The following is a 23132-nucleotide window of genomic DNA, read 5'->3' as shown; positions in this document are numbered from 1 at the left end:
ACTGCGGTGATGGTGGTTTCAAAGGCAAGTACAACTGTCAAAGCTTATAGAACTCTGTACTTCAAATGGGTGCAGTTTATATATATATCATCACAGTCATGCGTCACATAACATTTTGGTCAATGACAGACCACATATTTGACAGCAGTACCATAAGATTAGTACCATATAGCCTAGGTGTGTAGTAGGCTCTACCATCTAGGTTTGTTAAGTACACTCTAGGATGTCTGCAAGATGCAATCACCTAACAATGCATTTTTCAGAATGCATCCCTGTCGCTAAGCAACACATAACTACACCTCAACGAAAATTACTTCGAAAAATCACATTAGACAATGGCTACTCAAAGCCTACTCAATGGGTTCCCAGCACACACAGACTAAAAGCCAAGGTCTTAGTCCAGAAAGGTTCTCCCTATTACCTCTCTGACTTAAGTCCTACTCTCTGCCTCACTCGTTTCCTCCAGCCACACTGCCTACTCACTGATTCTCAAACATACTTAGCATATTCCCACTTCAGGATTTTATACCTGATTTTCCCTCTAATAACAATGGCTCATACCCTCACTTTAAGGCTTTACAATTTTACTAACTTCTCTTGTTTATCATGTCTCTTCCGCTAGAGTGTAGGCATGGTCTATTGTTTTGTTTTACCCTGTTTTGTTCACAGCTGGATCATTAGTACCTGGCACACAGTAGGTGCTCAATAGTTAAGTGGCTGAACAAATCAGCCCTGACACCACACTCTGGGTCTGGAGATATCTTGCTGACTTTTGCAAAAAAGAACAATCACAGACCTACCAAATCATAAACCTGTGTTATCAAACTTCAACGGAGGACTTCAACTGTCACTGCTGAGCTAGCCTCTGGCCTTGCTGAATCCCAACAAAACTCCCAGTGCAGCCACTCTAACTTTCTAGTCTTCAGACCCTCAAATTTTCCTTCCAACTCTTTCACCCATACTTAGATAACTCTACTTCCAATGTTCTTTAAGAGCAGAAGTATAGTACATCTTTCCTCAAATCCAAACTACAGCCCTCATGTGTTCCCAGCTCAGAAAAAGTTTCCTTTTCTTTGTGTCTAATATTCTGCTTTCTTGCCTTTAGTCTTGGGAATCAAAATCAAACTGGGATTTTTGAATCAGGAGGTTAAGTATACACAGAAGAAAAAGTGAAAATGTAGGAAAATCTCATTATTATAGACATGGGAAAAACAGAGATTCAAACCAGCAAAGATACTGATATCAACACTGATCTTTTGTTCTTAAATTTTCATGCATTTTTATTGAAATATAAAAAATAAAACCAAAATTTAGTCTATTTTATATTTCAACAGCCCAAATTAAACAATCTCTTTTTTCCATATATTCAATTCTTTACTCTCTCCCTCGTACCTTTACCAGTCTAATTTCAACATCCACACTTCGGCCCTATCTACCCTATACATTAAAAAACTTGCCTGGGATTTACTGATCCCTAACTATTGGTCTATTTTCTTTAATGTCCTTTTAATATCACACATTTCAGTCTAAATACCACAAAAGCTCTTGCCCTAGAATCCATGACTGGGCTGGGGGCAGAGGTCCACAAATCTTATGGAATGGTAATACTCAACTACCACAACTATACTGTCACACTGGAAATGGTACACAACCTCTCTGGTCCCTAGTTTCACTGTGTGAAAAATCTGAGTTAGGGGGCAGTGATGGTTGAGTGGTGACTAAAAATTCTCTCAATTTAATTTTATGATAACAATAACTTGCCTTAGATGTCAAGTACGCTTCCATTTAAATTTTCTCCATAAAGAAAATCCACTATTGGTTGTTTTCTCGTCTCATTCAGGACTGAAATTTTGTTGCGAAGCAATGCAATAATACAAGATCCTCTTTCAACCTTCTTTACTAAGTAGGTATTTGCCTTTCAAATCCTATAGTGATTATGCACAAAAACACACCATTGGAAAATTTACTTTCTTTAAAATGAAAAACTACCAGGCAGATCCAACACAGCACAGTGTTATAATAGCTGTGTGGGCAGTCAAGTTTTACAATTAAAAAACAGGCAAAAAAAATTAACAGGTGACCTATCAAACTATATAAAGAAAGTAAGCCAGAGAGATCAGAAATCAAAAGGATCAGGGAGAGCAACGGAGGTTAGGATGCATGTTAAATAAATAGGTAGAAATACTAAATAACTGGAGGTAAGTATACATAGAAGAAAAAGTAAAAACACAAGAAAACTTCATTATTATAAAAGATGGGGGGGCTGGCCCAGTGGCACAGAGGTTAAGTGTGCATGTTTCGCTTCAGCAGCCCGGGGTTCGCCGGTTCAGATCCCGGGTGTGGACATGGCACCGTTTGGCAAGCCATGCTGTGGCACGTTTCCCACATATAAAGTAGAGGGAGATGGGCATGGATGTTGGCTCAGGGCCAGTCTTCCTCAGAAAAAAGAGGAGGATTGGCAGCAGTTAGCTCAGGGCTAATCTTCCTCAAAAAAATAAAATAAAATAAACAATAAAAAAAATCAAAAAATAAGAAAATTTTAAAAAAGATGGGAAAAATAGAAATTCAAACCAAACGAAACACTGATATCAACACTGAACTTTCATATTTAAATTCTCATGTATTTTGACTGAATATAAAAAAAAAACAAATTTAGTATATTTTATATTTCAACAGCCAAAATTCAACACTCTCTCTTTTCCAGGGATTCAAATCACCATAATCTGGTCTAAAATTTACCTCAAAAGTCATGTGTCATTTAACGATGAGGCAATGTTCTGAGAAATGCATCATTAGGCTATTTCATCATTGTGTGAACATCACAGAGTGTACTTACACAAACCTAGGTAGTATAGCCTACTATACACCTAAGCTACATGGTACTAATCTTATGGGACCACCATCATATATGTGGTCCACTGTTGACCGAAACATTGTTATGCAGCGCATGACTGTAGTAACTCATGGACACCAAACTACAACAATTTAAAGATGACTGGATAACAAAATGGCAAGGAACATGGCAAGAAACAACAACTCTCTATTAACTCCTAGTTACCTAAAAATAAACTACTTACTGCTTTTTCAAATTTGGTACTTTTCTTTTTCTATGTTGAACAACACAGTCATTCAACAAATATACTGAGTGCCTACTACGTGTTAGGCATAATTCTAGACACTTGGGACACATCAGCGGAACAAAACAAATAAAAATTCCCTCGTTCACGGAGCTTTAATTTGATGGCCATTATCTTATTTACTGTTTAACACAAACTTTAGGTATATATTTGGGGGGGTAAGAGAGGGGCACGCAGCACAGAGGGACATGAGCTAAAAAGAGCTGAACGCTCTCATTTTACAAATGAGGAAACCAGAGGTCAAAAAACACACCTATAGCTTACTTAAGGACAGAGCCTGGTCTTCAAATGCCCAGTAGCCCAAATGCCCCCCCAATATTCCTACGTAGCTCAAACTACAGGATAAAATATCCAATTTAATCATAATGTTTGCTTTATAACCAACACCACAAGTAAATTTTTAAATACTGTTGAAGCAAAAGGTTTTGTGAATTTTGTTAAAATGTATTTTCTTAGATTTTGAGCAATTCAGAAATATGATTGTGAAATTCAAAATACACATTCTTGCAAACTTATATATAGAATTAGAAAAAGAAAAATCAAATACTTACAGTACTATGAAAAACAACACTGTGTCCCTTCCCTAAACTTTCTATGTGAGCTGAGAGGTTAAAGCATATGGCTCGATGCCTTATCGCATCCAGTGTTTGTGCATCGAAGAAATCATGCGGTCGTGCTAAAAATCAATACAAAAGAGAGAAAGAATATTTAGAAGAACATCTCGGTCTGCCAGATAGTCTGTTTTCCACAAAAGTATGCAATAAGTAAGAAAGAGTGAAAAGATTAACAAGTATCTATCTAGTGTTTAAATGTAACATTTTTCTGGCTTTCAAAACGCAATCTAGCTGACAAGATAAAGATGTACAAAAGAAGAATTTCAACTAATGAGTGAACGTGGGTTAATTCTGCCCCTTGGTGTCTAAGGTTCTAACCTCAAACCTCAGGATTCCACATTTCAGCTACTATCTTGTCCATATAATTTTATATTTTACTCCAGCATCTCTCCTGAGCACCAGGCCTGCATTTTCAACAATGTGATGAACATCTCCATCTGTACATCACAATGAGATCGCAAACTCACCACGGCCAACCAGAGAAATACATTTCATCAACACTGTACATCAACATGTAAACAAAATTTTTCCAAATTTGAGAAAGTGGTAATATTATTTTGGGGGTTTTGATAAGTATTTTCTTGATTATGAATAACTCTTGTAATAATAATCTAAGAAAATTATAAATACATTTTTGAATATCAATGAGTCCACCAAAATTCTTTCTAACTCCCAACTCCACCAGTTATCAGCTGTACAACTTTGGGCAAACTGCTTAATCTACCTTAGCCTGTTTCCATATTTGTGAAAGAGAGATACAGCAGCTACAGATTATGATTAAGCAAAACAAATTCACATGAAAAATGCCTGCTAAGTCATAAAACAGGTCATATTAATAAGCTTATACCACTTTTTAAAAATAATCAACTCACAAACCTAGAATAAGCAATCTTTTAGTGTGAACACAATGAAGTTATACATTCAAGATTGAACTTGGTAAGAATATTTTTAAAATTTCAATTTTCATCCCGCTAATATTATTATAAATTGTGCTACTTTAATTCCTAATAAGAATATTGCTCAAGATAAAGAAAATAAGTTGATTATTCTGCAACTGAAGAGCTTTACTAATATATTTAAGTTTTCAAGATCATCTGTAACTGAAAATTCAATTTTACTTACAATAAAAGAAATGTCTTGATCTGCTGGTATAGCATATTCTGAATGAACATGCACGCTGATCTACCCCACTATTGTGATTTACCACTATGTGGCGCGGATTCGCCTCCACTATTCACGGAATTCTCAGAGCACTTACACAAATCCAGAGCTTTTGTGGGGGATGATTTCACCAGGAGGCATACTCAATAAAACACCTAGACAGCCCGTTCTCATTGGATTTTTCCTCAAAACGAAATAAGCAAAACACTACCTAGTAATAAACTAGTAGAACGCACAAGACTAAGAATGCAATGACAATGGGAAATCAATACGAAAACATATTTGACATTTATGGGAGAAAAAAGTCAGGATTTTACCTAACGCTGAGAAACAAATCCCCTTCCTATTATATCTGTGGCTACTGGGGGAAAAATGTGCACTTCTTCCATGCTCTACAAATAAGCTTTTTCCTGAGAAGGATAAGCACTTAGAGAAAATAATAAATAACTCCTCTAAATCATTCAAATCGGTCACTCCTCACTCAAGATTGAAATACAGCAGTCATCACTTGAATTAAATTCACAATAATTAAAAGAGCCTTCAAACTTCAGATTCTATACATTCTATACATTCAGACCTTAACCATGTTAATGTCCATTCTTAAAGTATCAAGAATACTCAACTACAACACTCTCCAAAGCAAGTGTGTGTCATGATCCATTAGAGTAAGGGAAGGAAATAATATCACTTGTTTATTTTTTCACCTCAATGTTTTTCGAAATTCCTTCTTGGTAATCATCTTATAACGTGCGTTAGTGGTTATTACCTGTATACACTGTATAAACGCACGTTAGGATTGAGTGCCCAGGCATTTTTTTTAATTGATTAGATACATACTCAAAAACCCTGGAGACCATGAAAATTTTCCTGTGGTTCCAAATCATACATGTTATCTGATTTTTTCCCCCTTTAGGTGTAAGAACGGTATTATGGTCATGTAGAAGACTACCCTTATTCTTAGGAGATGTATTCTTAAAGTATCTTGGACTAAGAACAAAAACGTGTGTATATACAAAGAGTAAGCAAATGAGGCATACTGATAAATCTCTAAGCGAAGGGTATTCAAGTGTTAGTGTATTATTCCTTCCACTTTACTTTCAAGTCTGTCAAAAAAATTTTTTTTAAACTTTCAATTCTTTAAAAACCCTATCAAACGGAAAATTACTTATGCTTCAGTTCTATTATTTATAATGTACTTTTCACCTAGTTAAGTAAAAATGACCCTTCTGAATTACATGAGGAAGGTGCTAGCAAAGTGCTCATTTTAGTTCACTGCCATGGATAGGTACACTTTCAAAGGACTGTTCTGCAGCAGCGGCAACTCTGCCAAGTCAAATCAGCAGTGTCTTAACGGCAGCTGCCCCCAGTAAAAGGTCTTGAATCTCTTCAAGTTCAGACAGTCACAGATTCAGGGCTGTCCTCAAGCTCACCAATAAAACAGGAAACAGAAAGCGTGTTTTCACGCACAATCTCTCCCCTCCCACTCTACTTACACAGCCTGTCTTACTAAGCTAACTGGAAAAAACACCAATGTCAAAAGCAGCCACATACTTAAGTGGTCACTGGTCCTCCATTCTAAACAAAGACTAGATACTCCTGAACCTACAGTCTCTTTACAAGAATAGATGGCAAACTGTACAGGTATTACCAAGCAAATAACGTGAAAAAGTAAGTTTAAATGATTACTGTATATACACTGAGATGAAAATAAGAATGAGGTTAGGTGAACCAGGTGGGAAAAGTATTCTGAGTCCCATAATACATATTCAGCAATTTTCTGTGTGTGACTGCAAGCTACTCAAACCAACACTCAAGTAAAATAACCAGGATGTTATTTGCTTTTATGAAAGGAAGTCAAAAGGAAAATGAATCCATAACCTAAATTCAATAGCCAACTTTGAAAACTAAACATGCTAATTTCAACAATAAGAGATTTGAAGAGTTTTAGGAAAGGTTATTTTTCACTTGTGGTTTGTGCATTTGTCCACTGTAGCTTTGCGGTAGCAAAAAAATTTCACTGTTTTACAGACAAGCTTAACAGTCTGGACAAGTGTCTGGAGTCTCTCCTGGTCTAATTAAATCCAAAGAGAAAGGGTAAAATGCAATCTTTGTTTTTCTTTCAAGTTCACTCTTACGGTGGACTCCCTTTCAGTGCAGCTTCAATCAATCCTACGTCTTCATTCAGGGTAGATTTAATTAACCAGCTGACACTAAGAACCACGCACAGTGCTAGGCTCTGGGGTTTCAAAGTCAATTCCTGGTTCCAATATTGTTTACAAGACTTATCATCAAATTATGTTCTCCCTAAATATCAAGGCTACATCTCATAATCTGGAAATTAAGCACATAAACATTGTACATATGTTACAATATAGACTGTTAAACCCTGAGACAGACTACAACTAGTTTTGCTATCCACACACACCACTTTGGAGTACATACATTACTTAATTTTATTTGATTTTTTCCTTTAACATGTTCAAATTTTTTTTTAAATATTGCTGGAAACACCAATGGTGTCATGTTAAATTTTATTACTTTAGAATAGAATTAAAGTAGCCCCCCAAATCTAATTCTGCACAGGGCTTGTATTCTAAGGCCACATATATACTTACACTCCCTTAGCTGCTACAGATAAAACATACATCACTGAATTCTCACACTGACACACAGGAATTCTATCTATTATTGTTAACGAAAACAGGCAGAGTTTAAGAATGGTAAAAACTGGATCTGCATGAAAGTCCAAGATATAAACAAAAGCCATCTAATACAGATTTTCAGTAAAACACTTACGTAATGAGCGTCGTCTTTTGTTCTTTAATTTCCTTCTTTTGTTCATTCCAGCTTTAGAGGGAGACTCTTCTTTGGCCTTTGGCTGGCTAGAAACTTTTGAGGAGTTCTGCTGACTGAAGTGTGTGGGTACATGGCGAGCTAGCCCTCCCTGAGAAGCAAAGCTGGCATTGCAGCCACCAACAACACACTAAATGAAAATAAAAAAGGATGTCAGGGATGCTGTGAGGACACAAGCATAACACAAACGAGTGAATGTTTCATATTTTCAGAAGGAACTCATTAGTGCTACAGAACTAATTCCAGAAGGGAATTATTAGGGACTAGCACAATTTCTTTGTTTTATTAAGTTTATTAAGTTGCCCAATAAATACACATTGGACAGTGGCAGACTCCCCCATATACTGCTCTTTTCACTATATGCAAGCCACAAGTAGTGGGCTCTTCTTCCTAGAAAAATCTGGTTTTGAATTAATCACTTTTTTAAGAGGAGTTGTTGTTTTTATATCAAAGAATTAGATATCCTGACAACTACTTGCATTCCTGAATTTTTAAAATTATTTTTATCTTAAAATACATGCTACTTTAAAACTTTCAGCAGCCTCCCTACTGTTCTCCTCTGTTAGGTAGGAAAGAAGTAGAATCACACTGACTTTTAAATTATTGGATCTAACTTCTCAGAAGAAGACTTATGCTCAGGGTTGGTCTTATGCAAACCTTCACGAGTTCCATTAAATACTGCCTCTTTAGCCTTCTGTACTTGCAAGATTGAGAAAAGGTTGACTACCCCAGGCACCTAGGGGATCTGCTATTCCAACAACGAATGCAAAATGTTTGGACAACACTAAAAGTACAATGCACAACTTAGGTACAGTACAAGTGTATGATTTCTAGTTAGATCTTAGGAAATAATATTTGCAGGTCTTCTATCAAATGAATGTTATTAATTAAAACAAACACCATTTTATAAAATGATCCCCAAACAGCAAAATTCACTTTTCTATTAGAAACTCAGCTCAGTTAGTTTCTCACTTGAAATCAAATTCCAATCATGCAAATTTGTCATGTTTAACACCAAATATATCCATCACTTTACTACTAGGTGGTTCAACTTATATTACAGTTTGTCTAGATAACACCATCAAAAATCTACATGCTTCCAGGCTCTTTCTTTCAATGCAAGCAGCTCTACCATTTTAAACTTCTAAAAACACAATACAACCCTCTGCGAGTAGAGATCACAACTTTATTCACAAAGTCTCTCTAAAGCTGCTCCAGTGAAAAGGAGCCTCACACTCCTTTCAGGATAGCCTCATACTAGATACTTATCCCAACTCATCCTTTCCATGCATTTTGAAGGCAGGAACATAATTTTTTGAATATATGCATTACCAGAAGCATCGTGCAAAATCATCGATACTTATTAAATATATTAGCAGAAGTAAGCTGTTTGTAGATTTTGATAAAATCAAAGTTGGCTGAAACACTTCACAGCAAGCTACTTACAGAGTGCCATTAATCATTACTCTACTTATTTTGATATACAAGAGACTTCTTATGCGCTGTAATGGCAGTATCTCAGTATTGCTAACAAAAACCTTTGCCCATTCTAGGGTGCACACGCTAAGTTAAGAGGCAGAGGAATGATTTGAGATTTCAGTCAAATATGTATTTACTCTATGTCCAGTACTACGCGGGATGCTAAAAGTGTAAGGATGAATAAGATACAGTTCCCACCTTGGAAGAGCTAATACGTGGTCAGCAAGACATACAGATAAAGTGATAACTTCAAAGGATCTAGTGAGGGGTAAAGCACAGGGTACTATGGGAATCCTGAAAAGAAGCGATTAGCCATAACCACTACTTTAACATTAGTATTTCACTTAAATCTTACAATGACCCTATCAATAGTGTGGACCTCAGAGAATTCGCATCAAGAATGTTCAGCTACAGGTTCTGAGCATGACAAGTTAAGCATCTAGGCTACTGAATTCTTACAATCTCAATTCTACACATATTTTGAATACAAACAATACTAGGTTTGGGGTTTTTCACCCCCCCATGAGGAACATTAGCCCTGAGCTAACATCTGCCACCAATCCTCCTCTTTTTGCAGAGAAAGACTGGCCCTGAGCTAACATCCGTGCCCATCTTCCTGTACTTTATATGTGGGATGCCTGCCACAGCATGGCTTGACAAGCAGTGCACAGGTCCGCACCCAGGATCCAAACCGGCAAACCCCAGGCCGCCAAAGCTGAATGTGCGAACTTAACCACTGTGCCACTGGGCCGGCCCCAGAACATTGCTGTTTAAAGATTCCATCTTCTCTAGATTACTACATTGCCAGAGAATGACAAAGCCCACCAAAGTAGACACTAGCCAAGTGTTGCTACTCTAAGTAATGCCACTATAACTAAGAAGCTGGATTAATTTTTATTATTATTTATTGGGGTGAAATTCACATAACATACTATTTTAAAGTGTATAATTCAGAGGTCTTCAGTGTATTCACAATGTTGTATAACCACCCAGCTCCACATCCTTGTCAACACTTGTTGACTTCCGTTTATTTTTACTAAAACCATCCCAGGTGAGTATGAAATGGTATCTCACTCTGGTTTTGCTTCGTATTTCCTTACTAACCACTTTAATTTTTAAGTTGAAACCTGATATTCAATTTAGCTACTGAAAAACTTTTAAGTATGTTTGGAACAATCTGGGTATGTGAATCTACTTCTCCAACTGCAAATCTAAATACAGATCTTTTAGTGTCTGAATAGAGAGAGCTTTAAGTACGTTATTCTTAAGGGGTTACTTTTGCACCGTCCAATACATTTTAGCTATTAGACACATAACAGGTACTAAGCACTTGAAATGTGGCTACTCCAAATTGAAAAATGTTCTAAGTGTAAAATACACACCAAATCTGGAAGACTTAGTACCAAAAACAGTAAAACATTTCATTAATTTTACATACTGATAAGATGTTGACATAATAATATAATGGGTTATGTAAAAGATATTATTTAAATTATCACTTGATTCTTTTTAATTATTTTAACGCAGCATTTGAAAATTTTAAATAACGTATTTGGCTTACCCATATTCCCATTATACAGTACTGTCACAGAATAAACCATACAATACTTACTTTCCTCACTTTTCAATTTTAGAAGATATCACCCTCATATTTCCTAACACTCGCTCTAAAAACGAACATTAAATAAGCACCTATTGTGGCCCATGAGTCAGACACTTGAAGGAATACAATACAAATAAGACAATCTTTGCCCTCAGGTTCACGGTTTAGTATTAGTTACTGAAACAAATTTGTTGAAAAACTCCACATGACAATGACAGTTCAGATCTACGTTCAGGTTTAAATTCTGAGAGATTTGTGATATGACTCCCCAGGATTATCCTTAATTGTAAGATCCCAGTAGGCTAGTTAGACTCATTTTGTTCCTGGATTGTTCAACACTGTACAAAATAGTCCCTGACAGCATCGAGAACTGAGAGAGTAATAGCCAAAGTTTATTTCAGGGGCCAGCCCCGTGGCCGAGCGGTTGGGTTCACGTGCCCCACTTCAGCGGTGCCAGGTTTTGCCAGTTCGGATCCTGGGCACATACCTAGCACCACTCATCAAGCCACGCTGAGGTGGCATCCCATATAGCCCAACTAGAAGGACCTGTGACTAGAATATACAACTATGTACTGGGGGGCTTTGGGGAGAAGAAGAAAAAAATAAATTAAATTAAATACATTTTTTTTTTTAAAAAAAAGTTTATTTTAAGCAGCAATGAGAATTCTAATATAAAATTGTTTTATCTTAGATTTTGATCATTCATCAATCAAGTATCATAAATATAAAAACAGAAAACAGAAAAGTAGAGAGAGAATTTAGAATTTGAGAAAGGGTGCTTTTATTAAAAAGGAATGTAATAGAATCACACACATTTCACTTAAATACAAATTCTTTTACCCTTAAAGGGGAAAAAATTTTAAGCACATCTAATCAACATTCTACTAAGTATATATCCCAGAAAAAGCAGTGAGAGACGAATCTGCTGTTGCCTCAAATGGCCTTAGTACCTTCATTCCTCTTAACATGAACATTTCATCGTGCTGAGTGTGATTTTTAGTGTTCAAATATTCATGTTATATTGTCACCTACACATACAACAATGACCCCTGAACTCAAGCCACCACACAGTGTTCTGATGAAAATGCAACCTGTTTCAACCAGTAGGAAAAAAAACTCGTTGGACACTCATTGTTTTCAATGTTCTAGCTCCCAAATCCACTGAAACACGCTATACATGCTGGCTACCATTGTGGTCAAGTAGCTGTTCTAAAATTTGCAACATGGAATTACTGTTTTTTTCAAGCAGACCTGTTAAAATGGAGCAATACTAAGACTGTCTTAGTACTAACAAAGACAGTCTTATTCATATTTATATTCCTAGAAGTGCTATGCAAATCTACAGGGGGCTACTGAAACAGAGCAGAAAGCACCAGTTTCACAGAAGATATGACAGTATTAGCAGGTGATCTAAAGGAAAACCTAAACTCCACATAGAAATGTTGATTTCTTAGCTTTGACAAATATACCACAGTAACGTGAAATGATAACATCAAGGGAAACAAATTGGGTGACGGTACATGGGTACTCTCTGCACTATCTTCTTAACTTTTCTGCAAATATAAAATATTTCCAAAATAAAAAGCTTTTTTTAAAATTCCAGGTAGAAAGCACAGCCTATACAAAACCACAATAAGGACAAAGTGTGATCTATTTGAAAACTACAAGTACTATAGGTATGGCTGGAACACAATTTCCTATAAGGGTATAGTAAGGGAACAAGTGAGTGGAAAAGTAGGTACGATCAGAGATGAAGACCTTATCATGTGTCATGCTAAGAACTTCGGATTTTAATTTGTAGAGAGTGAGCACTTACCAAGGATTTCAAATAACAGACTGACCAATAGAACCACAGAAGATGAACTAAGGAAAAAGGGAAGTGAGCAGTAATAGTCAGATTCAAAATACACTGAGGGTTAAACTGACAGATTTCCTACACATTTAGGGATAGGCATAGAAGAACTTAAGAAAGAAATCAAGAATAAAGCAGGGCTCCTAAAAGTCAGAGTGACGGATGAACAATCTTACCATTTACTGAGACTACTAAAGAGCCATGTTTGGGATGGAAAACTTCAAGATTTTGCACGTTAAGTTTGAAATGTTCTATTAGACATCCAAACCAAATATTCTATTCTGGAATCCAAGAGGGAAAGGTAGGACTAGAGATAAACACCTGGGAGTAATCAGAAAATAAATAGTATGTAAAACCAAAGGACCAGATGAGAACACCTAGGGTGAGAACTTTTAAGAAAAGAGAGCACTCTCCAACAATTAGAGTCTAGGAGAGTGGAGGCCAGCAAGGCTAGTAACTAGGAAGGAGCAGACAATGAGTCTGGGAGTAGGGGTAGGAAGAGCGGGGATGAAGAACAGACAAGAGTGGTATTAAGGAGGCCTAGAGAAGAAAGTGTAATAAAAGCAAGATGCCACATGCACAGAGTAAATTCCTTTATGCTTTTCTTTTCCTTTTAAAGACCAGTGAACTGGTAATTGCATTTACCATAGAAATGTTCTCTGGTATCAGCTAATCTATCAGCTATAATAAGTGATATTTCTCTTAGAGAGTCTCCTATTAAGAGAAGTATCTTGTAGAACAGAGGTTCGTAAGCCTGGGTGCACATCCAAATCACTTAAAAGATTTTTCTAAAATATAGCAATGCCTGAGATTCTAATTTAATTGGCCATGAATGCGACTCAGGAACCAGGATTTGGATACCCAGTGGCACAGTTCATATAATAAAGGAAGAATTACCTCTTGATTCTTATTATGTATGTAGGTGAGGTGATGGGATGTGTTAATTAACTAGATGGAGGGAATTCTTTCACAATGAACATGTATATCAAACCACCACGATATATACTTTAAATACCTTAAAATGTTGTTGATTATATCTCGATAAAGCTTAAAAAAGAGCAAAAGGTTTTAAAATTATCAGTATCAACTATCATTATTAAACAGCTCATAAAGGAACTGAAGAAGGAAATTATTTCATCACCCATCACAGTAGTGAGGGATATAACAGCTTAAGTGTGATTTGATAAAATTTCTTTCTTCTTTATCAGCAATTTAGGCTAGGTTCTTGATTCCAAAACACCTAAGAGATCAGCTATTTTAAATATCAGGCTTGAACGTCTGAGTTTTTCAAGCACTGCTCTATCACAACAAGAAGTTATCCAAATGCATCAATATTATGAACAAGGTCATTCATGCAGAGCTCTAGAAAAGTAGTTGTTGAGGAAAAATTACAATAAATAAATTAACCCAAGACAACTAAGTAACTATAAATACTGTGTCCAAAGTAAACAGAAACACTGGAATAGGGGGACACAAGTCTGGAAAGAAAGTAAAGCTATTGAGCTGATCTGAAAAGTACAACTACATAATTTCTAACACATGCAAATGTATCCATTGCCATAATGGTAATAAAGTAAGGGAAAAGAAATCAAAATAATCACGAAACATACTGTATATAACTAATTTTTATTTTCTTCAGTAAAGAAAACTATTTCCAAGCATGGTGTGGTTGAAGCCACTTAAGTATGACAAAGCTTAACATGAGATGACTAACAAAAATCAGAATCACAATTAAAGAAAAAAAGACCAAAAGAATAGGTGAAAGAATAAAAAATGTTTTCCAAACCTTTAATAATCAAAATGTTTCACTAGGTTTAACCAAATGGCAGCAGCAACTCCCCTTCCCACAAACTCTAAATGTAGACACAAAGCACAGGGAGACACGCAACACAGTGAACACGGGAGGGAGGAGCTTATCTAGGAATTATCTTTGCACTTTAATTACCACAGATAAATATTATAAAAACACAAGGCAAAGAAACTATATTTGTGTTTTAGGAGTATATTTGATTTTACAAAAACTAAAATTTCATAATGAGCTGACATGATCAATTATTTTCATATGACACTATCTTATCAGGCATAAGACAGATAAGTTTAGGGAACATAAAATTAGGCTTAAACCTAAATGACACAACTATGACTTTAATTTATTTCCCATATCCAGTCAATGAGCTCTCACTGACTTCCAGCTTCTGGCACCCTTGCCATTACCAGCACCCCAAAGGAGACTCTTAGGATTCAGATCTTAAGACAGCTGCCCCACAAGCCACATGAGCAAAGACTGATAGATCCAATATATAAAAATCTGTATTAGATGAACACCAAAAAAAAATGACAGTCGTGGATTATAAGCCAAAGAATAAAATAAGAACACGTGTCCATTCCACAGAAAGATGAATGATTAACTGATAGAACAAAGAACAGAAAGCACTGTAAGTAGAATACCAACGAACGAATTCAGATGGGAAGACAGAAAAATACTCATTTTGTAACCCTCATAGTAATAATTGATTCAGGCGAGAATCATCAATGGATACTAAAACTAGTTCTAATGGGGATGTAGGTTCAAAGTATCTCTCCAAAAATTATTAATTGTAAAGACACAAAAAATAAGTTTACAATGGAGAACCTAGCAAATTTCACTTTAATCAAGTGATGCTAGGTAACTGCATCCACGATGGAACAAATCAAGTGTCCCCTGAACTGATACAGTAAGCATTTTGTTTTATTTTCTCCACAAGTGCATAAAGTGAATCTGATCACCAAACAATCTCAAAATGAGGAGCGTACAAAATAAAAGGTTTACACACTTCAAAAATATCAGTGCCGTGAAAAATAAAGAAAGGCTGAGGAAAACTAAATGCAATCGTAAACCAAGGGGGAAAAAACAGCTATAAAGGACATTATTGAGACAATTAGTAGAATATGCATAGCTAATAGCATCAATGTTAATGTCTGGATTTTGTTAACTGTACTAATGTCATGTAAATAAATGTCCTAGTGCTTAGAAAATACACATACTGAAATATTTAGGGATATTGCTCCTCTCAAATGGTTCCCCAAAAATATGTGTGCGTTGGGGGTGTGGATAGGTAGGGAAGGAGAGAGAGAGAGATGGGGAGAGGGAGAAAGACAGATGGAGAGACGATGATGGATAGATAAATACACATAGAGCAAACGTGGCAAAATCTTAACTGGTGAATCCAGGTTAAGGGTAAATGGGAGTTCTTCATACGTGTATGTGTGAGGGAAAATACATGGGAGTCAGTGCATCTTTTCTGTAAAATGAAATTATTTCAAAATTAAACAGTTTTAAAAATCTGCATTTTAGAAAAAGCACCATAAAAAGTGAAGAAAAATGTCAAAATGGGGAAAATATTTAACTCCTATCACAGCAATGATGCACTTTTTTTCCTACTTTACAAAAATGAACGAGTTCGAAAAGATTTCCATTCTAAAAATACAAAAATAACAGAAAAAAACAGTAATGTGAATATACAGAAACACATTTACATTGTATTTACATTGTACATATCTACAGTGTATATACACAGAAATGCATACTAATCTCAATACACAGAAACATCTAGATGGTAGAACAAAGAAAAATTAAAGAGAAATGACAAGCTAGGCAAAATATCTATTAGATATAGCAAATACATACATTTAAAATTGAGTTTTTAAAAATCAGAAAGAAAAAATCCAATAGAAAAAAAGGCAAAACAAATGAACAAGCAATGCAGGGAAAAAAACCAAATAGCCAAAACATGTAAAGATATTCAAACCTTGCTAGCAGTCAAAAAAACTGCCTAGCAGATTGGCAAAGATAAAACAGACTACTAACGCCAAGGTTCAGCAATGTTGTGGAGAAGGAGAAACCGCCACTGCTGGTTAGAATATCAATTGGTATGTTTCTCCAGAGGAGGAATTTAACGACACCTATCAAAAGCAAGTCTATACGTTTACCCTTTGACCTAGCAAAACAGCTTCTAGAAATTTATATTAGCCGACAAAAATCGTCGATAAAAATGTATTCATTGATTACATTATTCTTTATGTTGGGGAAAACTGAAAAGTTAAATATCCATCAAGAAAAGAATGGTTAGGGCCAGCCCTGTGGGTGAGTGGTTAAGTTCGCAGCCGCAGCATGGCTCGATGAGTAAGTGGTGTGTAGGTCTGCACCTGGGATCCAAACCTGCAAACTGTGGGCCGCCACCAGGCCAGCATCGTGTTTTTTAAGATATGAAATAAACTGAACTCTTCAAGGAATGCTTGAAGAATACTGTAAATATAATAGAAAAGGCAAAAAAAAAACCAAAATACAAATAATATTAGAATAATCAAATTGCCAGACTAACAGACAGTAAGAGATAATAACAGGAATCTAAAGACAACACACAGTCCATCTATCACACAGGAGCCGTTCTGCATTACAACTTATTGAGAGGCACTAGAGCACAAGTGGTTAAGGACACAGAGCCTGGGTTCACATCGCCTCTGAAATCCTCAATCTGCCACTAACTGCCCAGGACCTGAGAGCACATTTAATCTCTGCTTACCCCCGTTTCCTCACCTATAAAATGATGGCAACAACTATAATTACCCCAAAGACTTGTCGTAAGGATAAAATTTTTGTTAAAATATCTAATGCAATAAAGTATATATGTACATGCAAAGACTCTTCACCACAGCATTATTCAAGCCTTTGCTATCAAGATTATTTCTGACCCCTACTTCACCCTCCTCAATACACAAGAAATACTAGAATAGTCAAAAAGAAACTTCTTGCAACCAATTGCTCTTACATTTAATTTCTAAATAGTCCAAGCTTGTTAGTCAGAAATATTTTTAGAAACATTTTCAAATTGCCACCATAAAGTATCGCCTACGTATATGAAACTACATGTTATTCCCTAAATAGTCCACTCATTCTTTTATGCTTCCTTTTCTTTCTCTCAAAAGTACCTATTCTCCGTAATTAGATAGCAGTGATAGTTGCACAACTCTGTGAATATACTAAAAACACTGAATTGTACACTTGATGAATTTTATGGTATGTAAATTATATTTGAAAATATGTGCGTGTGGTGGTTGCCCGGTCAGCTCAGTCGGTAGAGCATGAGACTCTTAAAATATGTGCGTGTGTGTATCTGAAATGATCTGTCACTGTAAGACAAAACTCTCAGCTTCTGTGTAAGTCCCTCTTCATCTTCATATACTGAGGGCAGGCAAACATTTTTTAGACAGAATACAAAAAGCAGTAACTATAAAAAGAAATAGTTAATAAATTAGGTCTCACTCAAATTAGAAACTATTCTTCAAAAGATCCCATTAGGAAAGGTAAAAAGGATAACCAAAGACAGACTGGAAGAAGGTATTTGCAATACATATATCTGACAAAGGACTTGTACCCAAAATATATTAAAAAATAGATGTAATAATAAAAGACAAACCATTCAATAAAATAACAGGCAAAGACTTGAATAGGCACTTCACTCAAAATAGGATATTCAAATAGCCATAAGCACATGAAAACGTGCTCAACGTCATTACTCACCAGGGAAACAAAAAAGCCACAATGAGATACTACACATCCACCAAAATGGCTAAAATTAAAAATATCAATAGAGAGAGCAACTAAAACTCTCATCTACTGCTTGTGGGAACATAAAATGATACAACCAATCTGAAGAAGAGTCTGGTAGTTTCTAAAGCTAAGTATGCCCTACTGTATGACTCAGCATTTCCACTCATAGATACCCAGCCAAGAGAAATGAGTATATGCATGCAATCAGAAGACATGTACAAGAATGTACACAGCGCAGCTTGATTAGTAACAGCCAAAGACTGGAAACAACCCAAACGCCCATCAGCATGAGAATGGATAAACTGTGGTTTATTTGTTCAATGGAATACTCCTCAGCAATTTTTAAAAGATGATTGGTTTATACAACAACATGGACAAATCTCACTGATATTTTGTTAAGTGAAAAAAGCCAGACACAAGAGTTCACATAACTAAACTGGGATGATAAAAATCATAAGATGGCCTGGGGGAAAGCTTAGAGGATGAGAAAAGGGACAGACTGGAAAGGAACGTTAGGAAATCTTGTTTTACTGAAAACATTCCTCATCAGGGTGGTGGTTACACAGGTGCACACACACATATAAAACAAATCTTTAAAGGGTTGAACACAAGTGTACTATGGACACTTTAACGTATATTATGTTTTGTTATATCTAAAAAAATTCTTTTTTTCAAAAAAAAATAAGAAACTTGCCCAAAACATCACCTCATCACCTCCTCTCTATAGTCAACTCCCGCTCACCTTCTACTACGCTTTCCCAGCCCCCATGACAGCCAATTTAATTGATCCCTAATCTACATTTCCAGAGAACGTTTTATAGGTCACTATTAAAGCACTTAAAGCATTTCATTATTTAAATCTATTTAGATGCGTATAAACTTAAAGAACGCATGCTTCCTGTCTTTCTTATGCACCTTGCTTCCAAAATGCCAAGCACAGTGCCACGTACTGCAGACATCAATAAATGTTTTCTTCATATAATGATTGCTCTCACTTATACAAAAATGCCTCACTAAACCAAACCCCTTAACTTTTGTCTTTTAAAGACAATTTCTTTCCTCTCCTCCAATGAAAATCTTCTACAGCTTCTATAAAGAGGATTTGAGGGGAACACCCATTTGTACAGGCTTTGAAATTAAGTGGCACATCATAATATTATAACCAGAACTGCTGCCTTAAAGAGAAACATATGAAAATACACACAATGAGAAAGTAAATGATTCTTTTACTTTAACAACAATAATATCTTACATTTACTGGACACATACTGTACTATTCTGTTAGGTAACTAGCAATACCAATTACACATTAGACAGGAAGTTAAAAAAGCTGTCTGAGGTCACACGTGTCTAACAAATGTCGAAGTCAGGATCTACAGGATCACTACAGGAAAAACTAAGGTGTTAAAGTTATAGGATCCACATGCCAACAGAAAGGTCAACGAAACCAAAGAAAGAAAAAAGAAATCCAAACAGTTAGATGTATGAAAAGATGCCCAACTTAACTCATAATGAAAGAAAAGCAAATTAAAACTACATTAGGGTGCAATTTCTCACCTACTGGATAGAGAAAAATCCAAAAGTGTGACAATACCCTCTTCGCAAGGCTGTGGAGAAGGTAGACATTCTAATATTGCTGAAGAGAGCACAATCCCTAAGGAGGGCAGCTTGACAATGTTTATCCAAATTACCAATGCTTATACAGCCTTTGGTTCACCCACTCCTAACAGCTGTGGGAAATCTTTCCTACATACGTAATTATACATGTACAAGATGCCATACATGCAAAGACTCTTCACTGCAGCACTATGTGTACAGTCATGCGCTACATAACGAGGTTTCAGTCAAAGACAGACTGCACAGACAATAGTAGTCTCATAAAATTAGTGCCAAATAGCCTCGGTGTGTAGTAGCCTATACCACCTAAGGTTTGTGTGAGTACACTCTAAGGTGTGGACATGATGATGAAACCACCTAACGATGAACTTCTCAGAATATACCCATTGTTAAGTGATGCATGACTGCAACAGCAAAAGACTAGAAAAAATCCAAGTGTCCATATAAGGTTGGTGAAATAAACTGCTACAGCAACACAATGGAATACCATGAAGCTATTAAAAAAAGAGAGGGGCACACCCAGTGGCACAGCAGTTAAGTGAGCACGTTCCGCTTCAGCGGCCCAGGGTTTGCTGGTTCGGATCCCAGGTGCGGACATGGCACTGCTTGGCAAGCCATGCTGTGGCAGGCGTCCCACATATAAAGTAGAGGAAGATGGGCACGATGTTAGCTCAGGGCCAGTCTTCCTCAGCAAAAAGAGGAGGGCTGGCGGCAGATGTTAGCCCAGGGCTAATCTTCAAGAAAAAAAAAGAAAGAAAGAAAAGAAAAAAAAGAATATTCTCTATGAACAGATATGGAAAGATCTCCAGTATAAAGAATGTTAAAAAAGCAGGGTGCACATAACACACAATACAAGACGTTAATAATGGAGGAAACTTAGTATAGGGAATATGGAAACTCTATAATCTTTGTAATATTTCTAAGTCTACAACTGCTCTAAAATTAAAAGTTTATTAAAAAAAAGCAAGGTACAAACAGTACATAGTCTACTAGATTTTTGCGTAAGAAGGGAAGGAGAATGAGACTACATATTTATTTGCTTGTAGTTCCATAAAGAAATACTAGAACAATTTACTAGAAATGAATGACAATGGCTATATATTTGGGGGAGAGAGAATAAGGGAACAAGGAGTAAGATGTTTCGATGTAAAGTACTTCTTTATAATTTCTTAACTTGGTAATGATCGTCTTTTCAAAAGAAAAATTAAGTGATTTTAAAAAGCAACTCCAGAAGAATCATCTCATTCTCTAATGAATTGCAAGGGATGTTTCCAGCATAGTATTTACCCACCAGTAGGTATTAGGGGTTTAACAACTATTAAACTTCTTTAAAACACAAACTTTTACTCTCCATTGTATATGTTTCTCATAATTACAAACCAAATATTTTGTTTAATCTTTAACAAAGATAAACAGAAAAATGCTTTTTGTGGAAAACTTGCTCTGTATCCGAATTACCCAGAAAACATGTACTTGACACAGTGATTTACAACAAAGCACTGTAACATGACCTCAAAACTGAGTAAAAGAAATTAAAGCCCTCAATGATCCATAATTTCATTTTTTCATATAATTAGTATTGTTTGCTAATAAAAATGCTGAAACATTTGAAAGTGAGAGAACAGAATCAGACAACAAGGTATTAAACAACAGCCAACCAATTTAAAAGACATGCATTTAAATGGTCTAGCCTCTAGCTATATTCAAGACCCCTGACGGTGACTTTTTTCCTATTCTCCAAATTTTAAAAGTGAATTAAATTATCTTCACCTCTATCTGTTTTTGAAACTGCACGCATCTACAGGAATGTCAAAACAAATGGCTCTTTTAAAAATTTTTAGAAGGGCAAAAGTACGCCCATTAAGAAACATGTCAACTTAAGTTGAAATTAAAAAACAAAAAACTTACATACACTTAACTTACCTTGAAAGGTTTGTCTCCACTGTGTGTCAGCATGTGCCTCTGTAACCAACTCTGACTGGTTGACGGAGTGTTATATACTTTACAACCTTTCCATAAGCAAACAAATACCTGTTAAAAGAAGAGCCATAATAATTTTCATCACTTATTTCAAAGAGTTTTATTCCTTGTAAGCGCAAAGAACATGCTGAAAGTCTTCAATTGACAAAAAGAGCCATTTAATGTCTGAGCCAATCAAAATGCTTAACGTAGGTAGTTAAACTTTCTAAACATCCTGCATGGGAGGCACAGTTCTAACCCTTCCCCCTTAAGGCTGCTGCCCGGTCCCTCAACAAGGAACTGACACACCATTCCCAAAGTGCCCTTCAGAAGGAAATATACACATTATTAACAATATATCCTTAGCCACTGGGACTATGGACTATTATTTACATTTTTGTACTTAGTGCATGGGAAAAAAGTATGTATTAATTGCAAATATCAGGAAAATATACAAAGAAACAATGAAAATAAATCAAAATAGTAAAATGTCAATTAGTAGATACTGATAGTTTCATCTTCAAAAATGAGTAACACAATTAAACTACCAAGTCACAATTTTTCTGCTCTTGACTGCCTATTCTCACAAGCATACTATTTATTTTTATGTTGTCCTTTTCATTAAAAATGATTTCCAATGATCTTGATTATAAAGCAAAACAACACAAAATGTTAAATTATTATAGTTTCAAAAGCAACGGGCACAACTCTATCATCATATTAGATCCATGTTCTTGGATTCAGGCAACTTAGTATGACTGGGTTTGGAACGCACAATCTAAGAAGTGACAATCTCATCTTTATCATCTTCCTACTAGTCAGAGACCAGTTTCCTGATTATACTTCCATCAAACTGAACACTGAAAACTGATCCCCAACATCAGCAGAAGTACAGATCTATTACAATGACTACCTTCAAAGAAGCACTTATGTTCTTTTCTAAGGTAAGAACAATTATAAATAGAGCCACACTTTAAAGACTATAATGTACTACATTTAGAACAGAATAGAGAGACACACAGAACTGAAGAAACATTCATTAAATGGTTTAAAATAAAATTAAAAGACTAGGGCCGGCCCGGTGGCGCAGCAGTTAAGTCACACATTCTGCTTGGCAGCCCAGGATTCATCGCCGGTTCAGATCCTGGGGGCGGATGCACCGCTTGTCAAGCCATGCTGTGGCAGGCGTCCCACATAAAACAGAAAGATGGGCACGGATGTTAGCTCAGGGCTAATCTTCCTCAAAAAAAAAAAAGACTAGAAAAAC

At 36.0% G+C, this 23132-nt stretch overlaps 1 protein-coding gene across 3 annotated transcripts in view; it reads right to left on the bottom strand.

The window, feature by feature from the left end:
• AEBP2 (AE binding protein 2) overlaps positions 1 to 23132 on the bottom strand; it is a 95619-nt gene that overhangs the window by 48179 nt on the left and 24308 nt on the right. For all 3 annotated transcript variants that reach the window (XR_002808670.2, XM_023643210.2, XM_023643209.2), the window contains exons 3-5: positions 21830 to 21937; positions 7709 to 7895; positions 3689 to 3813 (exon numbers count right to left, since the gene is read on the bottom strand). Coding sequence is in view for 2 of the 3 variants with exons in the window: in XM_023643210.2 (XP_023498978.1) it covers positions 3689 to 3813; positions 7709 to 7895; positions 21830 to 21937 (420 nt within the window). In the remaining variant the exon portion in view is untranslated. The remainder of the gene's footprint in view (positions 1 to 3688; positions 3814 to 7708; positions 7896 to 21829; positions 21938 to 23132) is intronic.

The sequence above is a fragment of the Equus caballus genome, chromosome 6 (genome assembly GCF_041296265.1).
Source record: "Equus caballus isolate H_3958 breed thoroughbred chromosome 6, TB-T2T, whole genome shotgun sequence".
Taxonomy (NCBI): Eukaryota; Metazoa; Chordata; class Mammalia; order Perissodactyla; family Equidae; genus Equus; species Equus caballus.
The sequence above is the reverse complement of the archived record's forward strand: the minus strand, read 5'-3'. Positions and strand labels throughout refer to the sequence as shown.